This window comes from Callorhinchus milii, unplaced genomic scaffold, assembly GCF_018977255.1.
Source record: "Callorhinchus milii isolate IMCB2004 unplaced genomic scaffold, IMCB_Cmil_1.0 Scaffold8, whole genome shotgun sequence".
Lineage (NCBI taxonomy): Eukaryota > Metazoa > Chordata > Chondrichthyes > Chimaeriformes > Callorhinchidae > Callorhinchus > Callorhinchus milii.
In genome coordinates this window covers 21,548,637-21,575,206 of record NW_024704749.1, presented here as the reverse complement: position 1 = coordinate 21,575,206, position 26,570 = coordinate 21,548,637, and the positions used below count along the sequence as shown (strand labels likewise).

At 41.9% G+C, this 26,570-nt stretch overlaps 2 protein-coding genes across 2 annotated transcripts; both read right to left on the bottom strand.

Moving 5' to 3' along the window:
• Positions 1–18,282: 18,282 nt before the first annotated feature.
• On the bottom strand, positions 18,283–20,930 carry LOC121849579 (transcription termination factor 1). Its single transcript, XM_042337629.1, has 4 exons — positions 20,846–20,930; positions 20,211–20,276; positions 19,662–19,747; positions 18,283–19,202 (listed from the first exon to the last, which is right to left on the bottom strand). Exons 1-4 carry the CDS (start codon positions 20,911–20,913, stop codon positions 18,925–18,927), a joined length of 498 nt encoding a protein of 165 aa, XP_042193563.1. The 5' UTR covers positions 20,914–20,930; the 3' UTR covers positions 18,283–18,924.
• Positions 20,931–21,741: 811 nt separating this feature from the next.
• On the bottom strand, positions 21,742–25,775 carry LOC121849568 (transcription termination factor 1-like). The gene is made up of 5 exons (XM_042337432.1): positions 25,442–25,775; positions 22,868–23,053; positions 22,533–22,611; positions 22,259–22,389; positions 21,742–21,983 (listed from the first exon to the last, which is right to left on the bottom strand). Exons 1-5 carry the CDS (start codon positions 25,773–25,775, stop codon positions 21,742–21,744), a joined length of 972 nt encoding a protein of 323 aa, XP_042193366.1.
• Between the last annotated feature and the right edge of the window lie 795 nt (positions 25,776–26,570).

Below are 26,570 nucleotides of genomic sequence, written 5' to 3'. Positions count from 1 at the left end.
GCTTCTTGTTATCAGTCTTTGTTAGGCCTCCTGTGACTGGGAGAGCTAAGCTACAACCATCCAATAATAAGCATGCGATTGCAGCCTCATTGTGTGGGTCTCTGCAGAGCTCTGCCTCCGTCTGTCCACACGCTGATCTAAATCTCTAGAAAATGCAATTACATGCTGTGGAGGCAACCCAGCACAGGGGAAAGGTGAAGAGGAAGCCTCATGGTCAGACTCAGGTGCCTGGCAAAACCCATTTCGCCCTCTGAGTTTTATTTACTTTTTAGAACAGTCAGGACTTAATAATAATAATAGTCCTTGCATTTGATATAGCGCCTTATCACGTCTTCGAGACGTCTCAAAGTGCTTATAATAGTAATCCTTGCATTTGATATAAAGCTTTATTATGTCTTCTAGACGTCTCAAAGCGCTTCACAGAATATACTGTGAAGTGAATTGACTGTATATTTTGTGGGCGAAACGCAGCAACCAATTGCTCACAGCAGTGTCCCACAAACAGGCATGGATTGAGTAACCAAATTTTTTTTGAAGAGATTATTACCTCCAGAAAAGCAATCCACCAATCGATTAACAACTGGGGTTCCAACTTACTGCTACGTAAACAGAGACGTGTGCGTGGAGTAAGGAAACTCGCTCAATGTTTCGCCCTGCCTGAGAATCGAACCCAGGTCCTCTTGCGTGCGAGGCAAATGCTCGAACGACTAGGCTACAGGACTCAATGAACAATCCAGGCTGCAGTAAGTTACATAGGTAAGCTGAGTGCAATGTAAATAAATATTTACATGTTCTATTATCATACAGTCATGATCTACTAGGACAGTATTGATTAAATCACCAGGAATCATTGCAAGCCAACTTCAGTCCATTGTGTGACATTAGAATCACGGAATGGTACAGCACAGAAGGAGGCCACTTAGCCATTGTGTGCCTGTGCTGGTTCTCTGAAAGAGCATCCTATTTAGTTCCACTCCACTGCCCTTTCCCGCACACTGTTTAAAGTAATGTTTAAAAGCTATTGTGATTCTGTTTGAACCGTGGAGAATATGAAGCTGGAAGAGGAGCAGTGCTCCCCGGTTACCAACCTTTCTCTATCCTGTCCTTTCTCTCCAAGGTGCTGGAACAAGTCGCCTCGCAGTTTTGTGCTTTCCTCTTCCATCACTCTCAGTTTGAGCCCCTCCATCCTAGGTTCCACCCTGTCCATAGCACCCATATAACAATAACAATGATAATAATAATCATCCTTGCATTTGACATAGCGCCTTATCACGTTGTTGATAAAGCGTTTCACAGAATATACTGTAAAGTGTAGTAACTGTGTATTTTTGTGGGCAAAACGCAGCAGCCAAATGCACACAGCAGCATCCCACAAACAGTCGTGGAATGAGTGACCAAATTATTATTATAATTTTTTGAAGGATTATTACCCCCGGAAAGCGATTTACCAATCGACTAACTATCGGGTTCCTACTTACTGCTAGGTAAACAGAGGTGTGTGAAGTAAGGAAACTTGCCCAATGGTTCGCCCTGCCCGGGAAACGAACATTGGTCCTCTCGTTTGTGAGGTTAGGGTGCTAACCACTACACTACAGGATTCCACAGATTGCACCTTATCACCTCAGGTGCTGCCAGCATCAACCTGCATGGATGCTCACTCTGCCTTACGGAGACAGCCCAGAAACTTGGCGTCCCATTTGCCCTTTAACTGTCTTTCAAACCCCACATATTGCCTCTCACTTACATTGTCCGACTTTGCCACTACCTCTCCCCTCCCCTGGGCTACCAAGGCCCTCATTCACACTTTCATGAAGCCCAGACCTTGCCAACTTTGCCAATGCCCTGCTCGGACTCTGGACTCCCCGGCTCCTCCCTGAACAACTCAGTCTTAATTAGAAACTGATTTCCACAGTTCTTAAAGAGAAATTGGTTTACAAATTACATACACTTCCAGTAACATATACGACATATACCACAATAACCGTCAATCTTCATTGTGGAGGTGGAGTCCGTGAAGTATTTCAAAAAAGCACTTGAGAGATGCTCGAAACAAGAGGAATGTTAAAGTGTAAGGGGGAAGCGTGCAGGAGGATGGGATTAAACTGGGTGAAGAGAATGAAGAGCGTAAACTTGATTGGCCGAATGGCTTCTTTGTGTGCTATAACATTCTCTGATGCCATGAAACTTCACTGCCGAAATATCCACTACCAGACTTTTCAGATCTCATACAACAACATGGCTCTGACCTGTGTGTATACTCTCTTAGTGACTATTGTCTTCTCCTGATCGCTGTGTTGCATGTGTGCAGTTTGTGACTCCCCGCTCGGTACTTGGGAACAGTGATTGAGCTGTTTGGCTGGGCTGCGAAGCGCTGCCTGTCAGCTGTCCCTGCTAGCAGACAGCTTCATTAAACCTCATTAAGTCGTCATCTTTCTGCCCTACTTCCCACCTCAAAGCTCTTCCTGTTGCCTCTGACTCTAACCATCTTATTTTCCCGGGTCTTTCTCTCCGCTAACTTCTGACTGTTGGGTTTGAACTTTGTATATGTTGGCCCTTTCATCCACCGCGAAAATCTTCAGCATCGCTTTTTCATGCAGGGCATGTCTTACAAAGTCTGACTGAAAAAAGGAAATTTAAGGGTGCTTCCCTTTTATGAAAAAGATTCAACATGAAACCAAAGTGTAAAGTTTGGAATCAAGAAAGATCTAAAATTTGATTTTGCTTTTAAGAAAACAACTATTCTAAATGTTAAATTGATGTTTTGTTGGGTTGTGGGTAACTTTCAACTTCAAGATCCTCACACTCATCTACAAATACTTTCATGCCCTGGCACTTCCCTACCTCTCTGACCTGCTTTCGTCTCATTCCACCACCCGCTCTATCTGGCTCCTGCCTCATGTTTGTCCTATGTCCCCTCCACTCCACCATCGGTGGCCATGCTTTCAGCCACTATGCCACAGCACCTTGGAACATTCTCCCTCAATCCCTCCACCTTGCTCCCTCCTTCCTCATTTTCGGATCTCGCCTGAAGACCTTTCTTTTTGGCCGTGCTTATGGTCACCTCACCCCAGCATCACGCTCCACCTGTTCGCCCACAAATATTCAGTCAATTCACTTTACAGTATATTCTGTGAAGCGCTTTGGGACGTCTAGAAGACGTGAAAAGCGCGATATCAAATGCAAGGATTATTATTATTATTATTAAGCATCTGAGATGCTACCTTGTGTGAAGGGCGCTATATAAATGCAAGTTGTTGTTGCTATTGTTGTAACTGGGATGGAGCTTCATGTCACACTTGCTCTGTGGCTTGGCTTTGACCAGTAAAAGTTCAACATGGAGCCAATGGCATGAGGCGACAATGACATTTGTTTGTTCGGTAAGCCGCAGTGAGAGCTTGCAGAGACAAAGCTTCTGTTTGCCAGCTCTGAGGAAGGGTGAACACATTCCCCACGTGCTGATGCCTGGAGAGCACAGGAGCGGGTTTGCAGAACGAATTAGGGACGTTGTGGAGAAATCGGCTTGTAGCTTCCTTGCAAGGGCTGATGTTTCCTCTGTAGGGTTACGCAGAAGATTGTGACAGCTTGTGCAGCCGAGCACATGTCGCCCAGAACTGGAGGCCAGTTCGCACTCACGCTCATTGCAAAAAGGAGAGCAGTAGCGCCCCTTAGTGGTGCAAAGCGTTTCACATTTCGTCAATCCACAACTGGGCAGATAACTTTTGGGTGAGCGGCTGAATGCAGTTTTTGTGAACTTATAGGAACATGAATAGGCCATTCAGCCCTTGATCCTGTTCCGCCATTCTGTTAGATCATGGCTGATCTGTACCTCAACTCCTAGTAACGTGGCGAGTTTCCAGTCATGGAGGGAATGAATTGTGAAGCAAATGTCAGGGTTAATAATAGCAGTAGGCCATCCCTCAATAATCAAGCAAGATTGTTCCTCAGCTATTACCAAAAAGGGGGGGGGGGATTCGAGTTTTAAGACTGGCCTCGGCTTTGGTGGGCATTTAGGTGGTTGTGTACCAATCCTAGAGAGAGATTTTACCACAGATGTGAGAGTTGACCCAGTTGATGGTTTGGTCGCAGCAGACTGACGCTCCTTCCTCTATCTATGTTCTTCTTCCTAGCTTGTTCAAAATCGTCAACTCCCTGCCTACATAGCACAGTTTGCCACAGTTTGCTGTCTTTGAAGGTTTCCTCCCATGTACTGTTGTTACTAGCGCATTTCTTCAGGATTAGAGGCTGGGCAACTCGGGTTGCTCTCTGACTGACAAAAGCTGGCTAAGAGGTCCCATCTGCCCTATCAATTATTCGGGTAAGGATATCAAGGGATACCCTAAACCTCTGGATAAACTGGTTAAGATGCAGTTCTGTGGGGCTAACACAGAATCACTCTGAGTTTGTTCATTCTTGGGGCACATTTTAAATATCATTGTAGGCAATGGGTGAGCAAATGTGACCCTCCCCAATCTGGCATATGGCGCAGGGAAAGCAGGCCTGGATTCATAAGAACATAAGAATTTGCAAGGCAAAAGAAGACCAAGGTCCATCTAGTTCGCCTTCCACCATCATGGCAGTCGCTTGATATTTTGTGTCCCGAACTATATACTAAGATATTATTTTCTAGCAGAAATATATCTAATTTGTTCTTCTAATAATAATTCTTGCATTTGATATAGCACTTATCCCGTCTTCTAGACATCTCAAAGCGCTTCACAGAATATACTGCAAAGTGAATTGACTGTATATTTTGTGGGCAAAATGCAGCAGCCAATTCGCACAGCAGTGTCCCACAAACATCGTGGATTGAGTGACCAAATCATTATTTTTTTCTTGAGGGATTATAATCAGGTGTGTGGAATAAGGAAACTTGGCCAAGGTTTCACCGTGCCCGGAATCTAACCCAGGTCTCTCGCTTGCGTGGCGAGTGCTCTAAACACTGAGCTACAGGACTCCATCTTTTAATATTGCCCTATTAATGCAACCCAGTATTTTAATGCTACTGCGCACTGTTACAATATCTTAAAGTTATTGTCAATCAGGATTCTCTTCATTTTCCCATACAGATTATTTTCTTATCATTTAAATAATAGTCCCTTCTGGATACATTGGTTTAGCATTACAGTACTCCCTCCCTCAGTCCTGTAATACTCTCTCTGTCTCTCTCATCTCTTCTCTACTCGTTCACAAACATATTCCTCCTGCTTTTTAGTCTTCCTTACTCCTCCGCAAAGTGTGGAATGCGGGAAGGGAAGCCAGATATTTTATTTGATGAGGAGCTTTCCCTGGGAGCCGTGAGATGTTGAGCATTGCAACAATAGCAGCGGCAGCACGGGATACAGGCAACAGATTTTGTTTAAGAAACAAATGAGATAATTGGCAAAAAGAGTTCAATTATTGAACAGCATTGTAGTTGTCCAATATAGTATGATTAAACACTGTTCTTTTCATACTTATTTGCCCTGCTCCGGCAGTGCAATTCAATGGAATGCTCCCTGGATCCATGGTTTAGCACCTGCAATTCGTTCTGCAAAAGTATCCACATCTCACCAGTTCTGGCCAGGCCCCACTGGCTCCCCATCACCGAATGGATCAAATTCAAGATCCTCACACTCGTGTTCAAATCCATTCACTCCCTGGCACCTACCTCCTCACTCCACCACCCGACTGGCATCAGCCTCCTGCTCGTCCCTCGCACCCTCTGCCCCACCATCGGAAGTTGCGCTTTCAGTCACTATGCCCCAAAACTCTGGAACACTCCCCCTCAATCCCTCCGTTTTGCCCCCACTCTCCCCTCTTTCAAGTCCCGACTGAAAACTTTCCTCTTCGATCGTGCTTACGGCCACCTCCCCTCTACCCCCTGGCTCGGAGTCAGGCTCCGCCACTCTTAAGCGCTCTGAGTCGCTACCCTGCGTGGAAGGCGCCATGTAAGTGCAAGTTGTTGCTTGCCTCTTTCTCGGCTTTTTGTAATAGTGTGTAACTTCTGTTTAAGACCCTCTACTGATTGTAATTCTTTCTATTTCCCTAGCTTGCTCTCCTGATTCCCAAGGAGATGGAGAAGGGAGCACCTTATGATGACCTCCCAGTGATGAAAGGTGCGATACAAATGTAATTTGTTGTTGTTGATTCTAATTGTGCTCCCTCCCTCCCTTCTTTCCTCATCTCCTCTCTCCCTAGTTTCTCTCTCTCTCACCCCATCGCTGTGAATCTGCACTGACCTCCTGTACAACGCTCCCTTTTCACCCTCTTGTAGAAGCTAAGCCAGCCCATCATGCGCTTATTATTTCATGTTGATTTAGTGCACTGCCCCCAATGAAGTGATTGCAGTGACGGAGCCCTGATTTCCCCTGGTGGTGACTTTGAAAAACCAGCCCTCCTCATTTGCATTTACATGATCTCGCTGTGCTGCTTATGAGATCTGGATATTTATTTTCCACTTAGTTGATGTTTGATTACACTTCAATAATGCACCCGTGCTATACACCGTGCCCGAGTGCATCTCATTTGAGCAACTTGACTTCTGCACTGGCACACAGACGAGCTCCCTCGCGTCCGGGAGGATGAGAGAGTAAAATTGCAAATACAAAGATTTTGAAAGAGTTGTAAAACATTTTTTTTTTGATATGATGTGAGACTACCTTATAATCGTTGCATTTGATATAGCGCCTTATCACGTCATTGAGACGGCCCACACATTTCACCACAAAATACACAGTCGATCCACTTTACAGTATATTCTGTGAAGCGCTTTGAGACGACTCGAAGATGTGATAAGGCGCTATATCAAATGCAAGGATTATAAGAAAGTCTCACACCAAAAAAAAATGTTTTAGATCTCGTTCTAAACTGTGTATTTTGCAATTTTACCAGAACTTTGCTGTGAATTTCCTGATACTTTGTGTTATACTCCAGCAACCTGTGCCCTAGAGATGACATTTTTGTATTTAGAATAATGGGAAATTGGTAGCCAGAGCTTCTCGTGGCTCAGTAATAAAATAATAATCCCTGCATTTTATGTAGCACCCTATGTTGTTGAGGTGCCTCAAAGCCCTTCACAGAATATACTGTAAAGTGCATTGACTGTATATTTTGTGGGCGAAATGCTACAGGGAATTGTGCACAAACAGTCATGGATTGAGTGACCAAATTATTATTTTTTTTAAGGGATTATTACTCCCAGAAAAGCGATCCGCCAGTTAACTAACAACGGAATTACTAGTTACTGCTGGGTAAACAGAGGTGAGCAGAGTAAGGAGACTTGCCCAACGTTTCGCCCTGCCCGGGAATTGAATCCAAATCCTCTCGCTTGCGAGGCGAGCGCTCTAGCCACTGAGCTACAGGACTCCACAATGAAAAATACATAGCGTGTAGCCAGTAAGAGAAATGGAAGCGCGCATCAGTGATGCAGAACTGGTGCAGGCTGAGCCGCCTCTCCTTACACACAGAAGCGGTGAGTTCATTTGTTACCCACAGGGCTTCTCCCTAGGGTGCAGGAAGCAACCTCGCTTCTTCCCAGCATTCGCTGTTCACTTCAGCACTGACCTGCATTATGAAACCAATAATCCTGCAAGAGGCTGAAGTAATTTACGGAGCGTTTAATTTATGGCGAGCAGACGATTGACAGTGCAGTACATGCAAAGATAATTGTTGGGAGGCACCGGTAGTGCAAGGCATAATGGGTACGGAACAATGTTAACTACAAATACCATGCTTGTGCTGTGAATAGAGAAGAATTAACCCAATCCTTTCTCACAGAACCCCCCCCCCCCCTCCCCTTTCAAACCCACAACTTCTTCTAGATGACTAGATTATTTCACCTCCCAGTTAGTTCAAGTTTTACGCACCTCAGAGAGGCCGCTTTAAGCCATAATTCACAGTTTGTTTGTGGAGAGCTGGTAAATGTTAGGGTCACAATTGACAAGTGTGTCTCTTTTCTCCTCAATACCGGTTTAGCCTCATCCCATCCTATTCCCATCTCCTGTGCCCCTGTATTCCCTTCTCCCTCATATATATATAAGCACAGTCCATAACAACCAAAGGGTCCCACACTATAATGCAGAGGTTTCCTTTACTGGAACATTGTTCTGGAAATGTTTCAAGGTCAAGTGCTGGTGCCCTTGATCTGTGGAATATCTCAAGCTTTCTCCTAATGGCAGACAGCCACCTCAGATCCATTCAAAAGGAATTAAGCGCAGAATTGGTGAGCTCCTTGCTGATAGTATCCAAGCTAGGAATTTGCAATACTGCAGATTTCAGCACTTGTGTAATTGTCATCCAATCTCAATCTTTCCTCCCTGCTCCCAAAGACTTCTAACATGATGTAAAAACCTGCTACAGCGAAGGCCTCATTATTGTACCCAGTTTGACACCAAAATCTGTGACATTAAACAGGGCAAGAGAACAAATGAAAAGAGGATAAGCAAAATCAAAAAAAAAAGTCAGGAAGTGAGAAGAGACTGATGTGATGTGTGGTGATAAAATACGCGAGAAAAGTTTGCTTGTTTTAATATTTAAGAAAAAAAAAGCGAAGGGATTAAAGGGCTCTATCAGCCATCAACTCCTTTGGGCCTGCAGTGCAAGTGGCACACCTGATATAACTGTGTTGTCAATGACATGCTTTCCCATTAGCCATACATTTCTGCCAGGACAATCCACCTCCACAGTCTGCCCCTCTTTACACAGTTCCCCCAAACTGAAACTTCTTATTGTCTTAATCATAATATTTGATGTGGCGCCTCATCACGTCTTTGAGACGTCTCACAGCGCTTCCCAGACTATTCTGTAAAGTGAATTGACTGTATATTTTGTGGGCGAAATGTGGCAGACAATTGCGCGCAGCAGTGTCCCACAAACAGCAGTGGATTGAGTGACCAATTTTGTTTTGTTATTGATGCACATTGTAGACACAGGAGAGTTGTCCCCTTCAGATAACACCTCTCGTTAGGGGAATCCTGTGATGATAGCTTATTTTGCATACATGTTGGTGACAAAATTTTAAAATATAGTCACTCAATCCACGACTGTTTGTGGGACACTGCTGTGCGCAATTGGCTTCCATGGTTCGCCCACAAAATATACAGTCAACTCACTTTACAGTATATTATGTGAAGCGCTTTAAGCCACCTCAATGACATACGGTGCTATTTAAAACTCAAGGATGATGATTATTATTATTATTAATGGAGGCATCTCTAGGATCTCTGCAGCAGAAGCTATCACCAGTTTAAGCTAGTATGGAGAGGGAGGAATGTGCCATGAAAGTATGAACTGAATCGGAGCAGTTGTCTCTCCTGGGACCCCTAAAGCCCTTGACCCTACAGTTTTCAAACATGATGTCTCCTTGTAAGTATCACCAGAGTAGCATTTGGAGTTAGAAACCTGTTAATGCAACTTTAGCTTATCATGTCGTTGAGACGTCTCAAAGCGCTTCGTAGAATATACAGCAAAGTGAATTGACTGGATTGATTTTGTGGGTGATCTCCATAGCAATCTTCCTAACAGGCTGTCTGCATTGAACCGACACCGAGAGAGAGAGAGAGAGAGAGAGAGAGAGAAGCACAGAAAGTATCATGCTCATAAAAGAAAAGTTGCATGCAGAGCCCTGCACTCTGTTTGTGCTATTGTTCGGGGCAGAGAGTATGTCTTGGCAGCATTAGATGCTGTTAAACTTATGTTTAACCCTGACAGAGCATTGGCTTTTTGCGAAAATATAAAAAACTGTAATTGGATTTCATTGTTTTAACTCCTTCAAAAAAAAATACTGTGAAGTAAAAGTCTCTATTCTCGTGGTTTTGAACATTTGGATAATTGGACAATATTCAGCATTAGGAACTGACAGGAAACCATTTGTGGCGGTGCTGTTAGGTGACAGAAAACACGCACATTTTGAAAGCTGCAAAAGACATTCAAGATGAAATATTCCCTCACTCATTACAAATGAAGAGAAAAAAAAAACTCTTGTGCTCAGTACTCGGGGATAGATGTGCCTTGTGTTCTGATTGCATGTCTGAAAGGCTTCCCATAATGATATCCCTTCAATATGCAATCCCATTTCCTTTCTCCTCCTTGACACTTGAAGTCTACCAGTCTTTTCTGTTTAAACTGGAGCCCAATCTCTAATTTATCCAGTTATATTTATATAATAATCCTTGTATTTGATATAGTGCCTTATCCCATTGTTGAGACGTCTCAAAGCGCTTCACAGGATATATCGTAAAGTGGATTGACTGTGTATTTTGTGGTCGAAACATGGCAGCCAATTGCATACAGCAGCGTCACACAAACAGTCGTGGATTGAGTGACCAAATGATTATTTATTTATTTTGAAGTTTGAAGGGATTATTACCCCTGGTATCTCCACGTTAACAAAAGGGTTGTGTTGATTGGCTAGGCTGTGAGGAGACCTATCATCCGGTTGCTGGATGGACATCTGCTATCCTGTCTCTCCTTCCCTGTCCGAGCTACACATGCAATAATATTCCTTGCATTTGATTTAACGCCTTATCAAGACTTTGAGAAGTCTCAAAGTGCTTCACAGAATATACTATTCTGAATATAATGACTATTTTGTAACGTATATTTTGTGGGTGAAACGCAGCAGCCAATTGCAGACAGCAGAGTCCCACAATGTAGAGCAGATGCAGTGCTGTCATGGGGCCTAGCTACAACAACAACAAAATTACATTTGTATAGAGCCTTTCACGTTGGGAGGACGTCCCAAGGCGCTGGAAGTGCTGGAGGCCGAACCAGAACCGTACACCACTCTTCCAGTTATTAAAGTGGGCAACTGGCCATGTGCTTTCTGGGGAACCATGGTCGGTTCCCACCTATTGGCCCCATTAATGTAGGATACGAGATTTGCTACTGAACTAAACTAACTTTACTGTGTCTGCTGAGAGAAGGAGAACCGAAGGGGGTGCCTTGCAGCAAAAAAACACATCCAGTGTTTCAGGTTAGAGACTGAGCAGAGAAACACTGAGAAACACAAACACAAGAGAAACACTTTCCTCACCTATCAGGTGCGAGTCACAACTCAAGGTCGTTGTTTCCAAATAAAGGGGATGGGGGTAGAAAAAGTACAAGAGCGATTATTTTAGCAAAAGGGTGACAGAATTATGAAACATATTTGCAGCACGGGTGGTGGAATAAACAACCATACAGTGTTTCAAGAAGAACGCACTGCAGGAAAATTCCTAGAAATGAAAAGGATTTAAGATTACGGAACGATGAGATGAATATGTGTAGGGAGTCTTTTGGGCAGTGAGATGTACTAATAAATATATAGATTTGATTTAATATAACTCTGAAGGTAAATGATTAGAACGTGGGCACAGAGAGACCTCGACAAAATCTCTAAACAACTGCTCGACCCTTGCTGACAATTATTTCATTTGTTGTGTCCATAAATACGATCCCTTTAGAGTGCAGTGTTACTATTTCTGGGAACTGTTGAGTACGTCAGATATTGAACAAGTTAGCCAGTGACTGACAAAACCATCTTGTCATGATTAGTGTGTGCGCGGGGAGGTGATGTGATCGGGGCACTTATTGATTCCTCTGCAAGTTTTCCGCATCTCTTACATGTGTCACTATCAATATACTGGATGGGGGGGGGGGGGGGGGGGGTGGGGGGGATGGAAGAGGAGAAACATGCCATTTCACAGGGGGCTGTGTTTCCACTCGCTTTCTGTTACAAAGATATAAAGCACATGAAGGTCTTACTTTTTTTCCAATTTATGTTCAGTTAGTCGAACTCTATCAGGTATTGACTTAAGTGGAATTAGCGGTTAGTTGTGCTGCTTTTTTTTCCACAGAATGGCTCTGACACAGACACCAACCAGGCTGATTTATTGCCCATGAAAGGATAATCCCTAACCCAACAATCTATCCTCGAATTTAAAAAGATAAAGTCAGACAACAGGAGGCAATCCTTTACTCGCCCTGTTCCACAAAGTGAAGCCAGAGGTAAATCTTGGTGCTAATCTCATTTTTACGCTCGCCCTGGGGATGAAAAGGGAGGCAGGATTTATTCCCCACACCATCAAAGTGAAGCAGCGGGGGAGAGCGAGCTCAACCACCCAACTGCTGCCGTCAGCCATCGGGGCAAAGAGCGCGCCTCAGCCCCTCCCCGATGAGAATAATTAAACCATTATTGATGATCTGGGGGGTAGGAGGAGGGAGCATTTCATTCAACGCTTCTTGCCTGCCACACCATGTGGACAGGGAAGTTCCAGCGGTTAGTTTGAGACAGAGAGATGGGGAAAGCTGTTCATTCACATCTGATAACGCAGTTCAGGCAGTTTCCCCCAATCCACTTTGAACTGTGTTCAATTAGGAAGATAGGATTTGCTAGACCAAAAAAACACCAAGGTCCATCTAGTCCGTCTCCTAGCATCCTGCTACTTGCCTGCTACAATAATGGAGATGTTGATAGCAATTAATTCTGTATGGATTAGTCTACAACACAGTGGGAAACTTTGGGAACCTTAGAGCCAAATTTGCCTGGTTCTTCCAAGCATACTACACTTTTACTATGTGTCATGGATTATTTAAATAGATACTACAGCATTATAATAGGCAACCTACTGAATGCAGTTATGGGGTCAGAAATGCAGATTATTTCCCCATACTAGACATCAGAAACTTTTTGTTACCACGGCTCTCCCATTCAGGCCAAGTACAGGTCCATGCCATCCAGCCCCTTGTGCCATAATAATAATAATAATAATAATCCTTGCATTTGATATAGCGCTTTTCACGTCGGGAGGACGTCCCAAAGCGCTTCACAGAACACACTGTAAAGTGAATTGACTATATATTTGTGGTGCCATGTGGTGAGATGACAAGTGAGCACCCTGCACAGGGTTACTTTAGGTCAATTCGTCCAGGACTCAACCCAATGGTCCCATCTTAGTGTTCACTGTTTTAAAATCACTGTACTGCACTTTCCTGGCAGAGAGATGTTCACCAGGAGAGAACCATCAGCAAATCTCACACTAGTTTCCCATTTGTCACAATGTGCACTCCACACTTCTCTCCACATTTCTAACATAGACAACCCGTAGCTTCCACCAAAAAACAGTGCCACAGCAAAACATTTAACTGTATAGATTTCCTTATAGACGTTCCCTTCTCTCTGCCCTTCACTCCTTCTCCCCACCCTCTTTCCTCTCTCCCTCTCCTAATTCATCTCTCCCTCTCTTTCTCGCATCCCTTCCCTACATACACACACCCTTCCCCTTGTGGAAAGGAAAGAAGCTTTCTTGTTAAATGGCAGAGTGTAACACGAGTGAGACTCATGCCGAGTGCTCCCAGTAGTGCTGCCCCAATGGCAATCGCACAGACACAGAAAACAAACGCCATCAGTAAGCTGTCAGAGGCAGTGCACATACCAGTTTTTTTTTCCTCCCTGCCGAGGCCGTTAGTCGCAATCTACTTTGCCAGCCCTTAGCACGGTCATTCCTGGAGCTATGTTATGATGATTTATAAACCCCTCTATGTGCACAAAACCAATAGATCAACGGTGCAGCCGAGAAGACAGTAGCAGCTGCGGTATTTATTGAAATACCAAAAAAAAAAGCAAGTGATAGACAATTGAACGATTTCTAGCTAAACTAGAGAGGTACTTGTAAATATATCCTGCTTCTGCACTGCGTATTGTGAACAATAATCGGTTTAAGAGCTCCTCATCCTTTATCTAATTACTTATAAACCGTGATAATCCTTCCACATTAAGAGACATAATGTACCTCTCAGGTGCAATGCACACAACTGGTTTTGCATAAATTTTACTGGTCCAGAGCACCTACTCCCATTCAGAGAATCTCTCATCTCAAGAGCCACTGCTCCCCTCAAGAGCACACCCAATTCAGCAATTCAGAGGCCTGAGCAACAAAAAGGTAAAATGATTCAAATGGTTCTTTAACAGGCTCTGAGGTCAAAGAGAAACTTCTATTGTTTCATGTGATTGGAAATTTGATGGTTACTCTCAAACTAAGCTAAAAATAAATCAGTTTTAATAATAATAAACCTATAATAATCCTTGCATTTGATACAGCGCCTTATCAGGTCTTCGAGACCTCTCAAAATGTTTCACAAAATATACTGTAAAGTGGATTGACTGTATATTTTGTGGGCAAAACGCAGCAGCCAATTGTGCACAGCAGCGTCCCACAAACATTCGTAGATTGAGTGAAATAATTTTTTTTTTTAGTTTTTTATTTCATAAGACATTTTTCAAAGATAATTTAATTCTTAGCTGTTAGTCTATGTGCTTATGTATCATTATTCCTGGCTGCTTATTACTCTTTCTTGATTATTAAATATCTGTGTGTTATTGATTATAGCCTGTGGCAAGACAGTAATATTTTTATCCAAGTGGTAAGTAACTGGGTAACATAGTCTGTGCAGTAAAATATTAAATACTAAGAATCTGGCTGTTACATTCCTGGTAACGGCCTCTCTGCATGAAGTTTGACCCAAAAAGGTCTAGTTCAAGCTCATAAAGAGACACAGTCTGCTTCTGTGAATTGTGGACATGTATTAATTTTAAGAATCATTCCTGGAAGCCTTTACAAACCCTTAATGAGTATTCAAGATCAAATAGGTCAAAGCACTGTCTTCATCCCAATCTCTCGTGAACTTCAGTGCACAGATTTCTCATCTCTCCTCAAACAGTGCAACTTGTCTCACGTGCATAACTTCTCTGCTGTGCAAGTGAAATATCCACCAAGCTACGGCAAGAGTGCGCAACAACAAAACAACAAATTACACTGTATAGCACCCTTCACGTTAGAAAAATGTTCCAGGGTGCCACATTCCCGGCTGTTTAACAGAACATGCATGGTTGTGTGTACAGATTCACTCTTTTGAAAAGTGTCTCTCAGATGTTATTTGACTGTAAAAATCAATACCATGATGCGAGACTTTCTATATTCCAATGTCCAAAACAGAAAGCAGCTACCAAAAAGCAACTCTTTCGTATTTTTGGGGGCCAGCCGGGTGGGCGTCTGATACATGCGGAAACCCAGCACCATGCTTAAATGAGTATCCAAACCAAGATGAAGCAGAATTTCCATTTAGAATTTGTGGCAACTGGGTGCTAAGCACAGGATAGTGTAGGAGAGGGCTGTGTGTAAGCAGAAAACCCCAGGAATGGGCAGAAGGGTAAACAGCAATTGCACATCCCAGAACCCTTGCCTTATTTTCCGCTTCATTAAGTAACAGAGGGGAGGCTGACTATCACGTTAATTATTAGTGATGTAAAGCATTCATTTAAACTCCGTCTTCCCTCTCGCCGATGGGTGGAAAGATGGCCCTGCCAGCTTACAAACTAATCACCAAATCATTACACACAAAAAAAACAACAGCAGCAGCCCAGAGCTTTGAAGTTTCCCACAAACAGGCATGGATTGAAGTGATCAAATTATTATTTTTTTGAGTTTTTTTTTAATGCCCTTCAGGGGCATCTCTTCACCAGCCATACTACAGTATGGCCTGCAGGGGGAGATCTTCACCAACCATCCTGCAGTGGGTCCTGCAAGGGGAGCACTTCACCAGCCATACTGCAGTGTGGTCTGTAGGAGGAGCTCTTCACCAGCCATACTGCAGGATGGCCTGCAGGGGGTGCTCTTCACCAGCCATACTACAGGATGGCCTGCAGGGGGTGCTCTTCACCAGCCATACTGCAGGGTGGTCTGTAGGAGGAGCTCTTCACCAGCCATACTGGGGGGGTGGCCTGCAAGGGGTACTCTTCACCAGCCATACTGCAGTGTGGCCTGCAGGGGGTGCTCTTCACCAGCCATACTGCAGTGTGGCCTGCAGGGGTGCTCTTCACCAGCCACACTGCAGTGTGGCCTGCAGGGGTGCTCTTCACCAGCCATACTGCAGTGTGGCCTGCAGGGGGTGCTCTTCACCAGCCATACTGCAGTGTGGCCTGCAGGGGGTGCTCTTCACCAGCCACACTGCAGTGTGGCCTGCAGGGGGTGCTCTTCACCAGCCACACTGCAGTGGATGTGTTTTGTACTGTACCTTGACTACAGTTGTGTACAGAGCTGCCATTGGATACCGCTCTGCGTTATGTGCTTTGCTATTTGCAGCGCTGACGGAGACATCATTTAAAAAAGCAATTGGTTAACATTTGAAGAGAAACAATGTGAAAGGGTGTGGGGAGAGCAGAGGGTAGTGGGACTGGGGTGCATGTCTGCTGTGGAGATCATCAGTTCAGGAGTGTTGGACCATTCTCTGCTCTATTTTCTCCAATTCTATAAGTCTCAAAGGACAAAGCAACAACAGGGGCTCAATCTTGGGATAATATTTACGGAAGGTCTGAATGAATTAATAATTGTTGTCATTAGTGCGACAGAAAGCAAGCATGAACACAGATTTTTTTCAATAAAACCACGAATTGCAGTCAATTTAATTTTGTTTATTTACTAATTTACAACCATGAATTCACCTGAACAAGTCCCTATTGCTCAGATTGATGCTGGCTGAAAGCACCGTATTCTTGCTCTTCATTTTCACCATGAAATGCGTACATTTTGGTTCCTCAATATAGTGAATTAATTATAATGTTTGTACGTTTCTGATGAGGAGAATGGCATAGGTATGAGCAGTTCAGAACGCAAGTAAGTGCTGTCAGTGTAACACACAGTTGCCTTTTTTGTTGAGAGAAAATAATCCACATATGCACCTCCGAAAATTAGACTCAATTCCCAGAGGTTGGGTCACACCAATCTTTTCCCTTCCACTGAAGTAGTAGGAATGGGAGCACTGCATCAGCTATGCAATGGGAGTGGTTTCCCAACATGAATGTGTTTTGCCTCCATATTAAATCCATGAGTTAGTGCAGCAATGGTTAAAAAAAGGATCACCTTCTTTCAGACAGGTTATTTGTGAAGTCTTTCATGATTTTAATAATAATAAAAATAATCCTTGCATTTATCACTTCGTTGAAACGTCTCAATATACGTCTAAATATACTGCGAAGTGGATTCACTGTATATTTTATAAAATATATTACTCTTGCTCTCTCCCTCATTCTTTTCCAGTGAGTTTTAAAACATATATCCTTTAACAAATGAAATTATTCCTACTCCAACAGCAAAGATAAATTGTTGGTAACTAAAATTCACATTACCAATTGCTTAGTTATATAAACTAGAGGTTACGTAGGAGTGTTCTAGAAGGGATGCAGTCACTTAAAGGAACTGTAAGTAGCACGTTTATATCGGAACAAGATTGGGATTGTTTTTTTGATTGGGCGTGGGACAAAAAGTTCTTCGACTTTACAGTGCGTATGCTGAAAACAAAATGAGATAACTTAAGTTGTGTTCAGCACCTGCAGTTTCCAAGCAGATTGGCACAAAACATGATTAACATCAACCACCACATTCCACCCCAACCCCCCCCACCCACTCCCACTTCCATCCGATGGTACTGATAAAATGGTTATCAGATTAGCCAGCAATGAAAAGTGCAATCCCCCTCGTCGTTAGCATTTAGATTGACAGGACTAGGCTATAATATGCTTCAAAGCTGAGCCTGCCTGAGTAAAGAGGATTAATTCTTGAGCCAGCATGCTTCATTGGAGCTCTCATTACCAAAGTTTGTCGGAGTCGATGTTAGATTTGATTGAAGATTATAGCATTTAGGCTCCCCCTCATTTTCTGCCGATATTTGGCCATTGAATTTTCATACAGAGGGGATATGGTCAATACACCCAGCCTTTATCCTCTAATTCTGCTTCACTGCAACTTCATCAACTTTCCCAATGAACTGGAAGAAGGAAATAGGCTTCAACAAGAACATCCTCTTTTGTCAGATAATTTATTCCCTTCCCGCTCCCTGACGCTGAAAATGAGATTACAGTATTTAAATGAATACGATAATCGAATGGGAGTCTTAATCAACGAGTGAGGTTAATATTTTTGAACAGAACAAAGGGGAAAAGCAGAGGAACATGGCGAGCCCCAGAGAGTTTGCACTTCAGATCTGCATTTCTCTTGTGTTTTCCTTTTTTTTAGTTCTTTCTCTTTTGCTGAAAGGGTTCTGTCTTATTCTATAGTTTCTAATTTCTCTCTTGCTCAAGAATTCCCACTCTCACCAAATTCCTGCACAGAACTCCCACTCTGTTCACCTCCTCAGCCTCTACGCTGCTGGGCTCTCTGCTCTAATGGCATGAAGTGGCGGATTGTTTACGTCCCTTTGAGCTGTCATTGAAGCGAGATCTTTTATTGCAAAAAGCACAATTTTAAAACAGAAATTCAGCTGACCCATGTCTGCATTCAAACTTTTTTTAATAAAGTACCAATAAGTAACAGTGGCATTTCATTTAAAAATATTTTTTTCTGCATCTTCTTTCTCAAAAATCATTTCTCTATATACAGGAACCAGTATTAAAGTTATTTTTCCTAAACAAAAATCTGCAATATTCTCGTACATAAAGGAAAGACTATAACACTCTGCCAGATAGGGTCCCCTCATTTAGGGATTACATAATCAATGTGCATAGTGGAGAAAACTGTATTTTAACTTCTGCCAATTGATGGTGGGAGATCCTACTTTGTCTCAAAAAATGACAACAGCTTTGATTTGCCAGTCTGACTTGGCTCCTGGATTCATTCCTGGAGGGTTTTGTACTTTACTATGAAAAGATCCACCTTGCGTGTGTACACCGAACAGTTATGACTTTTCAGTTCAAGTGCCAGTTACATCGCAAGTTCTTAAAAGGCAATCCAACAAAGCAACCACCATGCCAAAGATTGTCAAAACCTCAACAAGACATTGCAGGTGACTCGAGCAACAGTAGTTACTTGGAAGGACCAGTATATCTGCTACAACAGGGCATTGCTATTGCAAGTACAGGCAGTGACAAACCCCAATTTTAAAGGACATTACAGAGCTCTTGCACAGAAGACGTTTTCAGTTCCGTTTTCTAGCTGCCGGAGGCCGTGATGATTTTTTACACCGTTTCTTACTTGCTGCTGGGTGTGCTTTGTGGTCCTCATCTTCCTCATCTTCCTCATCTTCCAAATCACTGTCATCATTATCACTGTTAAAAATGTCACTTAACTGAAATACACGTTTCAGTGGCTTATGAACAGCAGCCTCTGTGCTGCAATCACTAGAATCTGTAGCTTTTTTTTTCAACTTCTCTTCATACTTTGGACGTATTTTATCATTAAGGAAGTCCACAATTTCTGTGAAAGAGAATAAAGTTCACAATAAATTGAGATAGGCTTTCAACCAACACATTTTTAATCTTTTTATCATTCAGCAAAACACTAAATCCAATTAATTAACATTTAGGCAGTACAAAAGCAAGGACGTGAATAAAGATTATAGATGGTCACATTGCCAGTGCATCTATTTTCACCACTCTACACTTTACACGTGTAAAATCTCCATCTTCCATGGTTTTTAATTCATGCCATGTGTTAAATTCTAGTTCTGTGCCATTACTGACTGCAGCCTTTACCCGCTTGTGTGTCTACAGCACGCAATGGTAAGGCTAGCTGCTGTCTTGATATAACTGTTACCTGCCATGGAAGTGAAATGCAGTTACTGTGCTGATTTTCTTTCAGGAACTACTCTAACGCCTGTCCCTTGCAGTATAACTCGTCCATCATGGTTCATACTCTGCGAGCTACAATACTAACCTCCAAAGGTTTTCCTGTGCCAAGAGGGTACGTGGCGAGCTTTCAACTTGTAGAACATCGTTTGAACGAATTGAGGAGGCACGTTGCTAGGAAATAATATTGAATAAAACATGTTGTAAGTCATGAAGACACATTTATATTAAAATAAATCCACTTCCTATGGGCTGGGGACAGGTGCGCTGCATTTGATCAGGAGTGAGAGATCTTGTTAAGCGTTTACTAGCGTGCAGGTGTCATGCTAATTGTATATGCCACTGCTGGCTCTTGTCTTACAGCTGCAGTTACATCCAGTTGTCAATCGATTGGCGGATCGCTTTCCAGGGGTAATAATCTCTCAAAAAAATAATTGGTCACTCAATCTACAACTTTTTGGGACACTGCTCTGGGCAATTTGCTGCTGCGTTTCGCTCACAAAATACACATTCAATCCACTTTACAATATTTCTGGTGAAGTGCTTTGAGACGTCTCAAGACATGATAAAGCGCTATATCAAATGCAAGGATTATTATTATTATTTTTGTCCCGTGAAGAGGATGATTTTTTCTTACCCAACAGCATCACACATCTGCTCCCAGTCCACTTCACTATCATCGTCCACATTCAGCATATATAGCCTGCAAAATACAACAGAGAGTTCTAATTTAGAGAGAGAAGGAAGTGATATAAAGAAACTTGCTGAAGAGCTTAGGAAGAATCTTCCGATAATCAGCAATTACTTTCTGTCGTGCTATAAAACATATTAGCAACATTTTTATTGAGGCATAATTAGAAACAATTCAACCACATTAGAATGGCGAAAGGCCACAGCTATTATGTATGTCGGTTGTGCTGGCCTGCGCCTCCAAACCCATGGCTTGAACCTTTCCAAAATATTTAGGTCTGAGACTCTGGGCTAATTATAAAATACAACTCCAAGTTCAACAACAACAATAAATTACATTTGTTTAGCGCCTTTCACGTCTAGAGGGAAAAACACAATTGCTATCAACTGTTACTGGTTACAAGGCTGTTTTCAAAGCACAACAAAGGGCAGGTGCAGTTCTTGTTCTAGGTTTGTGTTGAGTACAATATTAATTCAGCAATAAAAAATACACCCTTAGACAACAATCTGTTCTATTGATGGATGCTTCACTATAAAACTGTTTGCATTTTCCCTCTCAGAAAGATTTCAATTTAACTTTACCTTTTAATAAGGTTGATCTTGCACGGGTAGGTTTTTCGCCCTCGACCAGACACCGACCCTTTGGACATTTTGATACTCAAAATCTGCATCCTGCCGAATAGTATAAAGACAAGTTAAAATCCTTGCATTTCCCTTCATAGAAATTGAACTATTTGTTTGAAACATTTCACAAGTGTGGGCAAAAAAAATAAATGGTGGAAAGTTATCACAACAACAACAAATTACACTTGTATAGCTCCCTTCGCGTTGGAAAGACGTCCCAGGGCGCTGACAGTCAGGGAGTTTTGGACCCGATCTGGAAGCTGGGGTCAGGAGGGGTGGAGGGCAAAAGCTTGATTTTAGCTGGATCATTTAATGATGCAGATGGACAATGACAGGGATATTGCAGTCTGGAGTGAGAAGATAGAAGGAAATTTGACTCTACTGTCAGTCATTGTTAAATATTCTCAATCGGTTCCCAGGCTGAGGCTGTGGAGAGGTTTCTACTCCAACTAATAGTCCAGGATGAACAGCCCAAAGCTCTCAGTGCGACAACTGTGGACATTGTAACCGGGGGTGGCTCTGCATCCCAGCATTAGCTGCAGCCTACCAAAAATATTCCGATGGGACATAATAATATTCCTTGCATTTGATATAGCGCCTTATTACGTCATTGAGACATCTCAAAGCACTTCACAGAATATACTGTAAAGTGAACTGACTGTATATTTTGTGGACAAAAGGCATGGTTATGTTCAGAGGTTGAACAGGTCCAATGTCACTGTATGCTCAGCAATGCTCCTCCTTCAGCAGTCTACCCTCCTAATAAAGGACTTAGTGATCAGGAATTCTCAAATTCAACTGGCATGTTGTTATTGTATGTAATGCTTACAATCAGTTGAAGACTACACCTGTGATCACATGATAAGCTCACCATTTTTTTTGCATTGTATCCAGTGTCTTTCCTCCATTAGGTTTGAAATTTCTAACCAAGGGAGTCCCTTGTACAGCTTTTCCCGAAGGATTGAACCAAGCTTGTCCTTAGTTGGTGCCTTGACCGCTAGACAGTTATCTTTTTCTACTCGCTTATTAATGACCTTCTTCATTATTTTCATGAATTTCCTCTCCTCCTGCTTGCTCCACGGGCCATTCTTCAAGGCTATTAGAAAAAAAGTCAATGAAGTTTTGCTTTGACTGAAGTTATTGATCAACAGGAAATCCAGACATAGCAATGTTTTCATTTCTCTGCATTGTTGTATCATTCAATTCTTGTCATTTCTTCGTGTCGATCTGTGTATAAACTACACAATTTGATAGCCATTCACTTTGCATAAAAACTTGACTAGTTCTCAAAACATTAAATAACTTACAGAAATCTATCCACATTTATTGCAATCTAAAATAAAAACAATTCATTTGAATACTTAGACCTACAGTCCTTCATTATTCTGGCTCGACACATCACTGATAGATCACTGCGCTCCAGACCACCGGCAATCTTTTGCCAGTGATTTCCATGCACAGCCATCAAGCGTTTAAATTTCTTCAGTTCTTCCTCTGTGTACCTGATAATAAAACACATTGGTTACTCATAGCAGACACATGGAACATATGCAGGTTTTGCTTCTATGTCTTTTGAAGTTGCAAAGGATAGCCCTTACTCAACTACTCAAATGATTAGTAATCTAATATTCCAGGTCAAACTCACCTGCCTTTACATCGGTGGGGATCGTACAACTTCCTAGCTCGCTGGTAAACACTTTTCCATGGTCTTGCAATGCCCTCAGCTGGGGGAAAAAAGCTAATAATAAATGATTCCATAAACAATATTCATTTAACTTTGTCTTCAGGGAGATCCGATTTAATCTAAGACACAAAGTAGGTAAACTAAGTGATGTTACGTTCTTGTGGTTCAAAGGAGAAGTTGATGTGCAAAACAATGGCTTTTTTTAACATGAAGAAATAGACAATTCAAAGATTATCAAAACAAACTAATAATAATATTAGGGAAAATATGTTAATAAGTACATATAAATCACGTACCAAGCTTGACACAGAATAAGTGTTTGATTTTCAGCCGTTTTATTCTCAATAAATCCTCAAACGATTCAGGAGGTTGGAAAAATTCCCACTCATTTTCAATTCCAGTCACCAACATTAATTCCTTTAGGTTTGTCTGTATCTGCTCATTCTCTTCTTTAGTGTACCTTCCCTGTCGGATAGGAATCCCTACAAAGATATGTAGAGTGGAGTGAGAAACAAATTATATAGGGGGAAGGGAATAAGAGAAGACTCAAGGGTCCAAAAACCAAGTCACCTATAACAACAACAACAAATTACATTTGCATAGTCGAGGGGATGTTCAATCTATATTGGACTGTGTTTGAGGTATTTTAGAGATATTTTAGAGATACAACATAAATTTAATAGACCTTTATTCTATAGTACAGAATAAAATACTTTGACAACTCATATGTGATATTTAGGAGTAATTAAAAAAGTCTAGAGTAAGTAAACATAAGGATTAGTCAGTCAGGCGGTTGTAGATAGCTAGAGTGGGAAAGAAAGGACGGAAAGAGACATCATGACCTCAAAGTCTGGTGAGCGTCCTGACAAAAAGGCGGTAATCAATAATTTGGGCAATAGGAACCTGCACAATAGTTGGGATAAAAATAACGGGGTAAGGAACCAGAAGCATTATTGGGATGGACACATGAGTGTCTAGATGTAAAATTATGATATCCGACAGGTCAAAGTCCAAATAAAGATAGGTAGGGGTACTCACCAGGAAGGTAAGAACAATGGGGAAAAGACTTATAAAAAAACAGGAAAAAAGGATAGAGAAGTCAGTCCAGAGGGAGACTAAGAAGGTAGTCATCTTTGGGTAGCCTCCGTTTTGTGAATATAACCAGAGGACCCACGGAGAACTCCTGCAACCAACTGACCGTGTTTCTGGTAGTATATTCTTATCATTGGTTATATTGGTCCTATAATATCTATATATGTATTACTTATAATTATTGAGACATTTAAAATATCTGTATGCATATAAATAACCAATTAAAAGCTAAACTACTGAACAGGGAGTTGGGCGCGATTAGGTATCTCCAGATTAGAGATAAAGCCCACATGTTGAACCTGCATAAATTGGTGGTAGGTTTGTTATTAATAATATACATAATAATACTTGTATTTTCATATCTAATTTGCCTTTATCATAAGTGTCTTTGCTAATAAACTTTACGACACCATTACGTTTTTTGTCGCGTTCTTAGCATTCAAACCCAGCGGTTTCCAAATCCCAACAGCTGAAGATATTTATTTCACATTGAAAGGATAAATATAGGGACAATGCTACTAATTTTGTTTGGGTGCGTTTTACTCCTAACAAACGACTAGGAATGTAATACTATTTAACTCCTCCTGGTTCCACTGACAGCACAGGAGCAGAAGCAACTCTAACTAAAAGCCAGGTTTGAAATCACCTCACATTTCCAGCGAAAGTTAGAATTACTGTTTTAAAATAGTTCTGGACACTAGAAGCAAAATACAGGTGAGCTGTTGTTGGTATTGAGAATTTATTAATGCAATGATACAAGCCAAGGGAATGCCATGCTTATTCTGAGATCGATAGACAGGGAAAGTAAAGCAGGATCCTAGAGAGAAAAGCAATGGCAAGGCCAGGTTCCAAACGCCACCAGGCATTTGGAAATCCCATAGTGTTCATTATTTTTAATGTCTGTCATCATATTACGCAGCCGAAAATTTTCTGTTGTCTGACTGCAGGTTTATGACGACAATTTTCTATGCGATGTGGAATAAACAGCTGGTTTAGGACCTTCACAACAGCCGCTCTGTGCACACCAATGGCATCTATACATGTAATAACCCTGCTTGCTTGCTACACCCGTCTATAAGAGGTTAGTGCACATTCATTCAGTTCATATTACAGAGAATGGTATAATAAAATAGTACAGCAAGGATTAGAATGTGTGTATGTAAAAGACAGGAAATGGGAAGCATGGAAAGGTATTAGAAAGAAACAGCATATTGACGTCAATGACATCCTTTTTTTAATAAAAATGGTTTAAATTCTGCCCCAAGTAGCAAGCTATTGTAAAGGTCAGGGTAGCTTGAAGGAGGCAGCGAGAAAGTTTTTTTGAACTGCAAGATTCACTCTTTCCTTATCAATGAGCTCAGAAACTCTGGTTTCAGTCTCAGACTTAATTCTGAGTCTGATTCATGTTATAAAGCAAATACTGGAAAATCAAGATCTTTGGTCTATTAAGCAGTTTAGTAGCTCAAGCGTCAGATTCAGCAAAATCGACACTAAAAAAAGCAGATTTTCCAGTATTTGCTTTATAACACAATGCAATCTGTATAAGATGCTGATCTGTTCCACAAACGATGATGGCAACAAGTGTGCCAATGAAATATTACAGATTTTCAAAAAGCTTCAATTTCAATTAAAAGTGCACAACACAGGAACTTGCAATAATCCTCGACCACAAGATATACAGTCAATTCACTTTACAGTATATTTTGAGAAGCGCTTTGAGACGTCTTGAAGACGTGATAAGGCGCTATATCAAATGCAAGGATGATTATTAGTCTTACCTTCCTCCTTCAATGTTTTAAATCGTGGTAGGTCATACCTAAACATGGAGCGTATTGTATCATTTGACATCGTTCTCACACTGGGCATAAACTCCCTTAGCTGTTCAACCATAGCCTTTATGCTCTGCTCCATTTTAAGCTCTGTCAAGTCTGGATCAATTTCTGCAAGTGTTTGCTCATAAGTAATACTTTTCTCTCCAACAGATTCTTTGTGCTTCTTCTTTTTCTTTTTCTTCTTCTTCTTCTTCTGATGATGATTTGAATCTGGCAAACCCTCTTTGGTGTGGATGTTATCCTCAGGTGTAGTGACCGGCTTGCTCTTGATGGGGAACATTGCACAGTATCAGTCTCTTGCGAGTCCTTGTCTTCACCAGACTCCCGGAGTTTGATTGCCTTTCTCTTTTTCTTGTGCTTCTTTGTAGGACTCTCTAGAGTTTTTGGCAAGCTGTGCTACTTAATTGTGGAGTGTCCTCGATCTCATTCTTTTCTTCAGTTAGTTTGTGCTTTTTTCGGTGTTTTTTTGAAGTTTTCCTGGGAGTTTCTGCACAGTTTGCACTCTCATCCTGCCAATTTTCTTCCACAGTAGTTTTCAACTCCAATTGATCATGTCTTCGACGTTTCTTGGGAGATATTTGCAGCACTTCAGAACCGTCATCCTTGGCTTGAGGAGTTGCAGCTCCGTCCATTTGTTTTTTCCGTTTTTTCTTGCGTTTAATTATTGGAATTTCTCCACCTACTTCAGAGGACTCGGGGTTATCACTCCTCTCTGCATTGGTCAGTAACAAAGAGTCATCCCCTTGTCTGAAATGCTTCTCTTTTTCTTTCTCTTCTCTCTTCTTTTTCTTCTTCTTCTTTTTGCATCTTGAGTACCTCGGAAAATGACATCTCTTGCTTTACCTCGATGGGAATATTCACGGCAGCATCATTGTTTTCAGTGCAGCTGCTACTGTCTCTCACACGATGCTTTTTCTTCTTGTGTTGCTTCTCACCATTGCTTACTGATCTGGAAATCTCAGTCTCGATTACACCGATCTGTAAACCGTCCCCTTTTACCACCGACCTGGAACAATGCTGTACTTCTGTGCTCTCATTTTCGACGATTGATTGACGGCGTCGCTTTTTCTTTTTA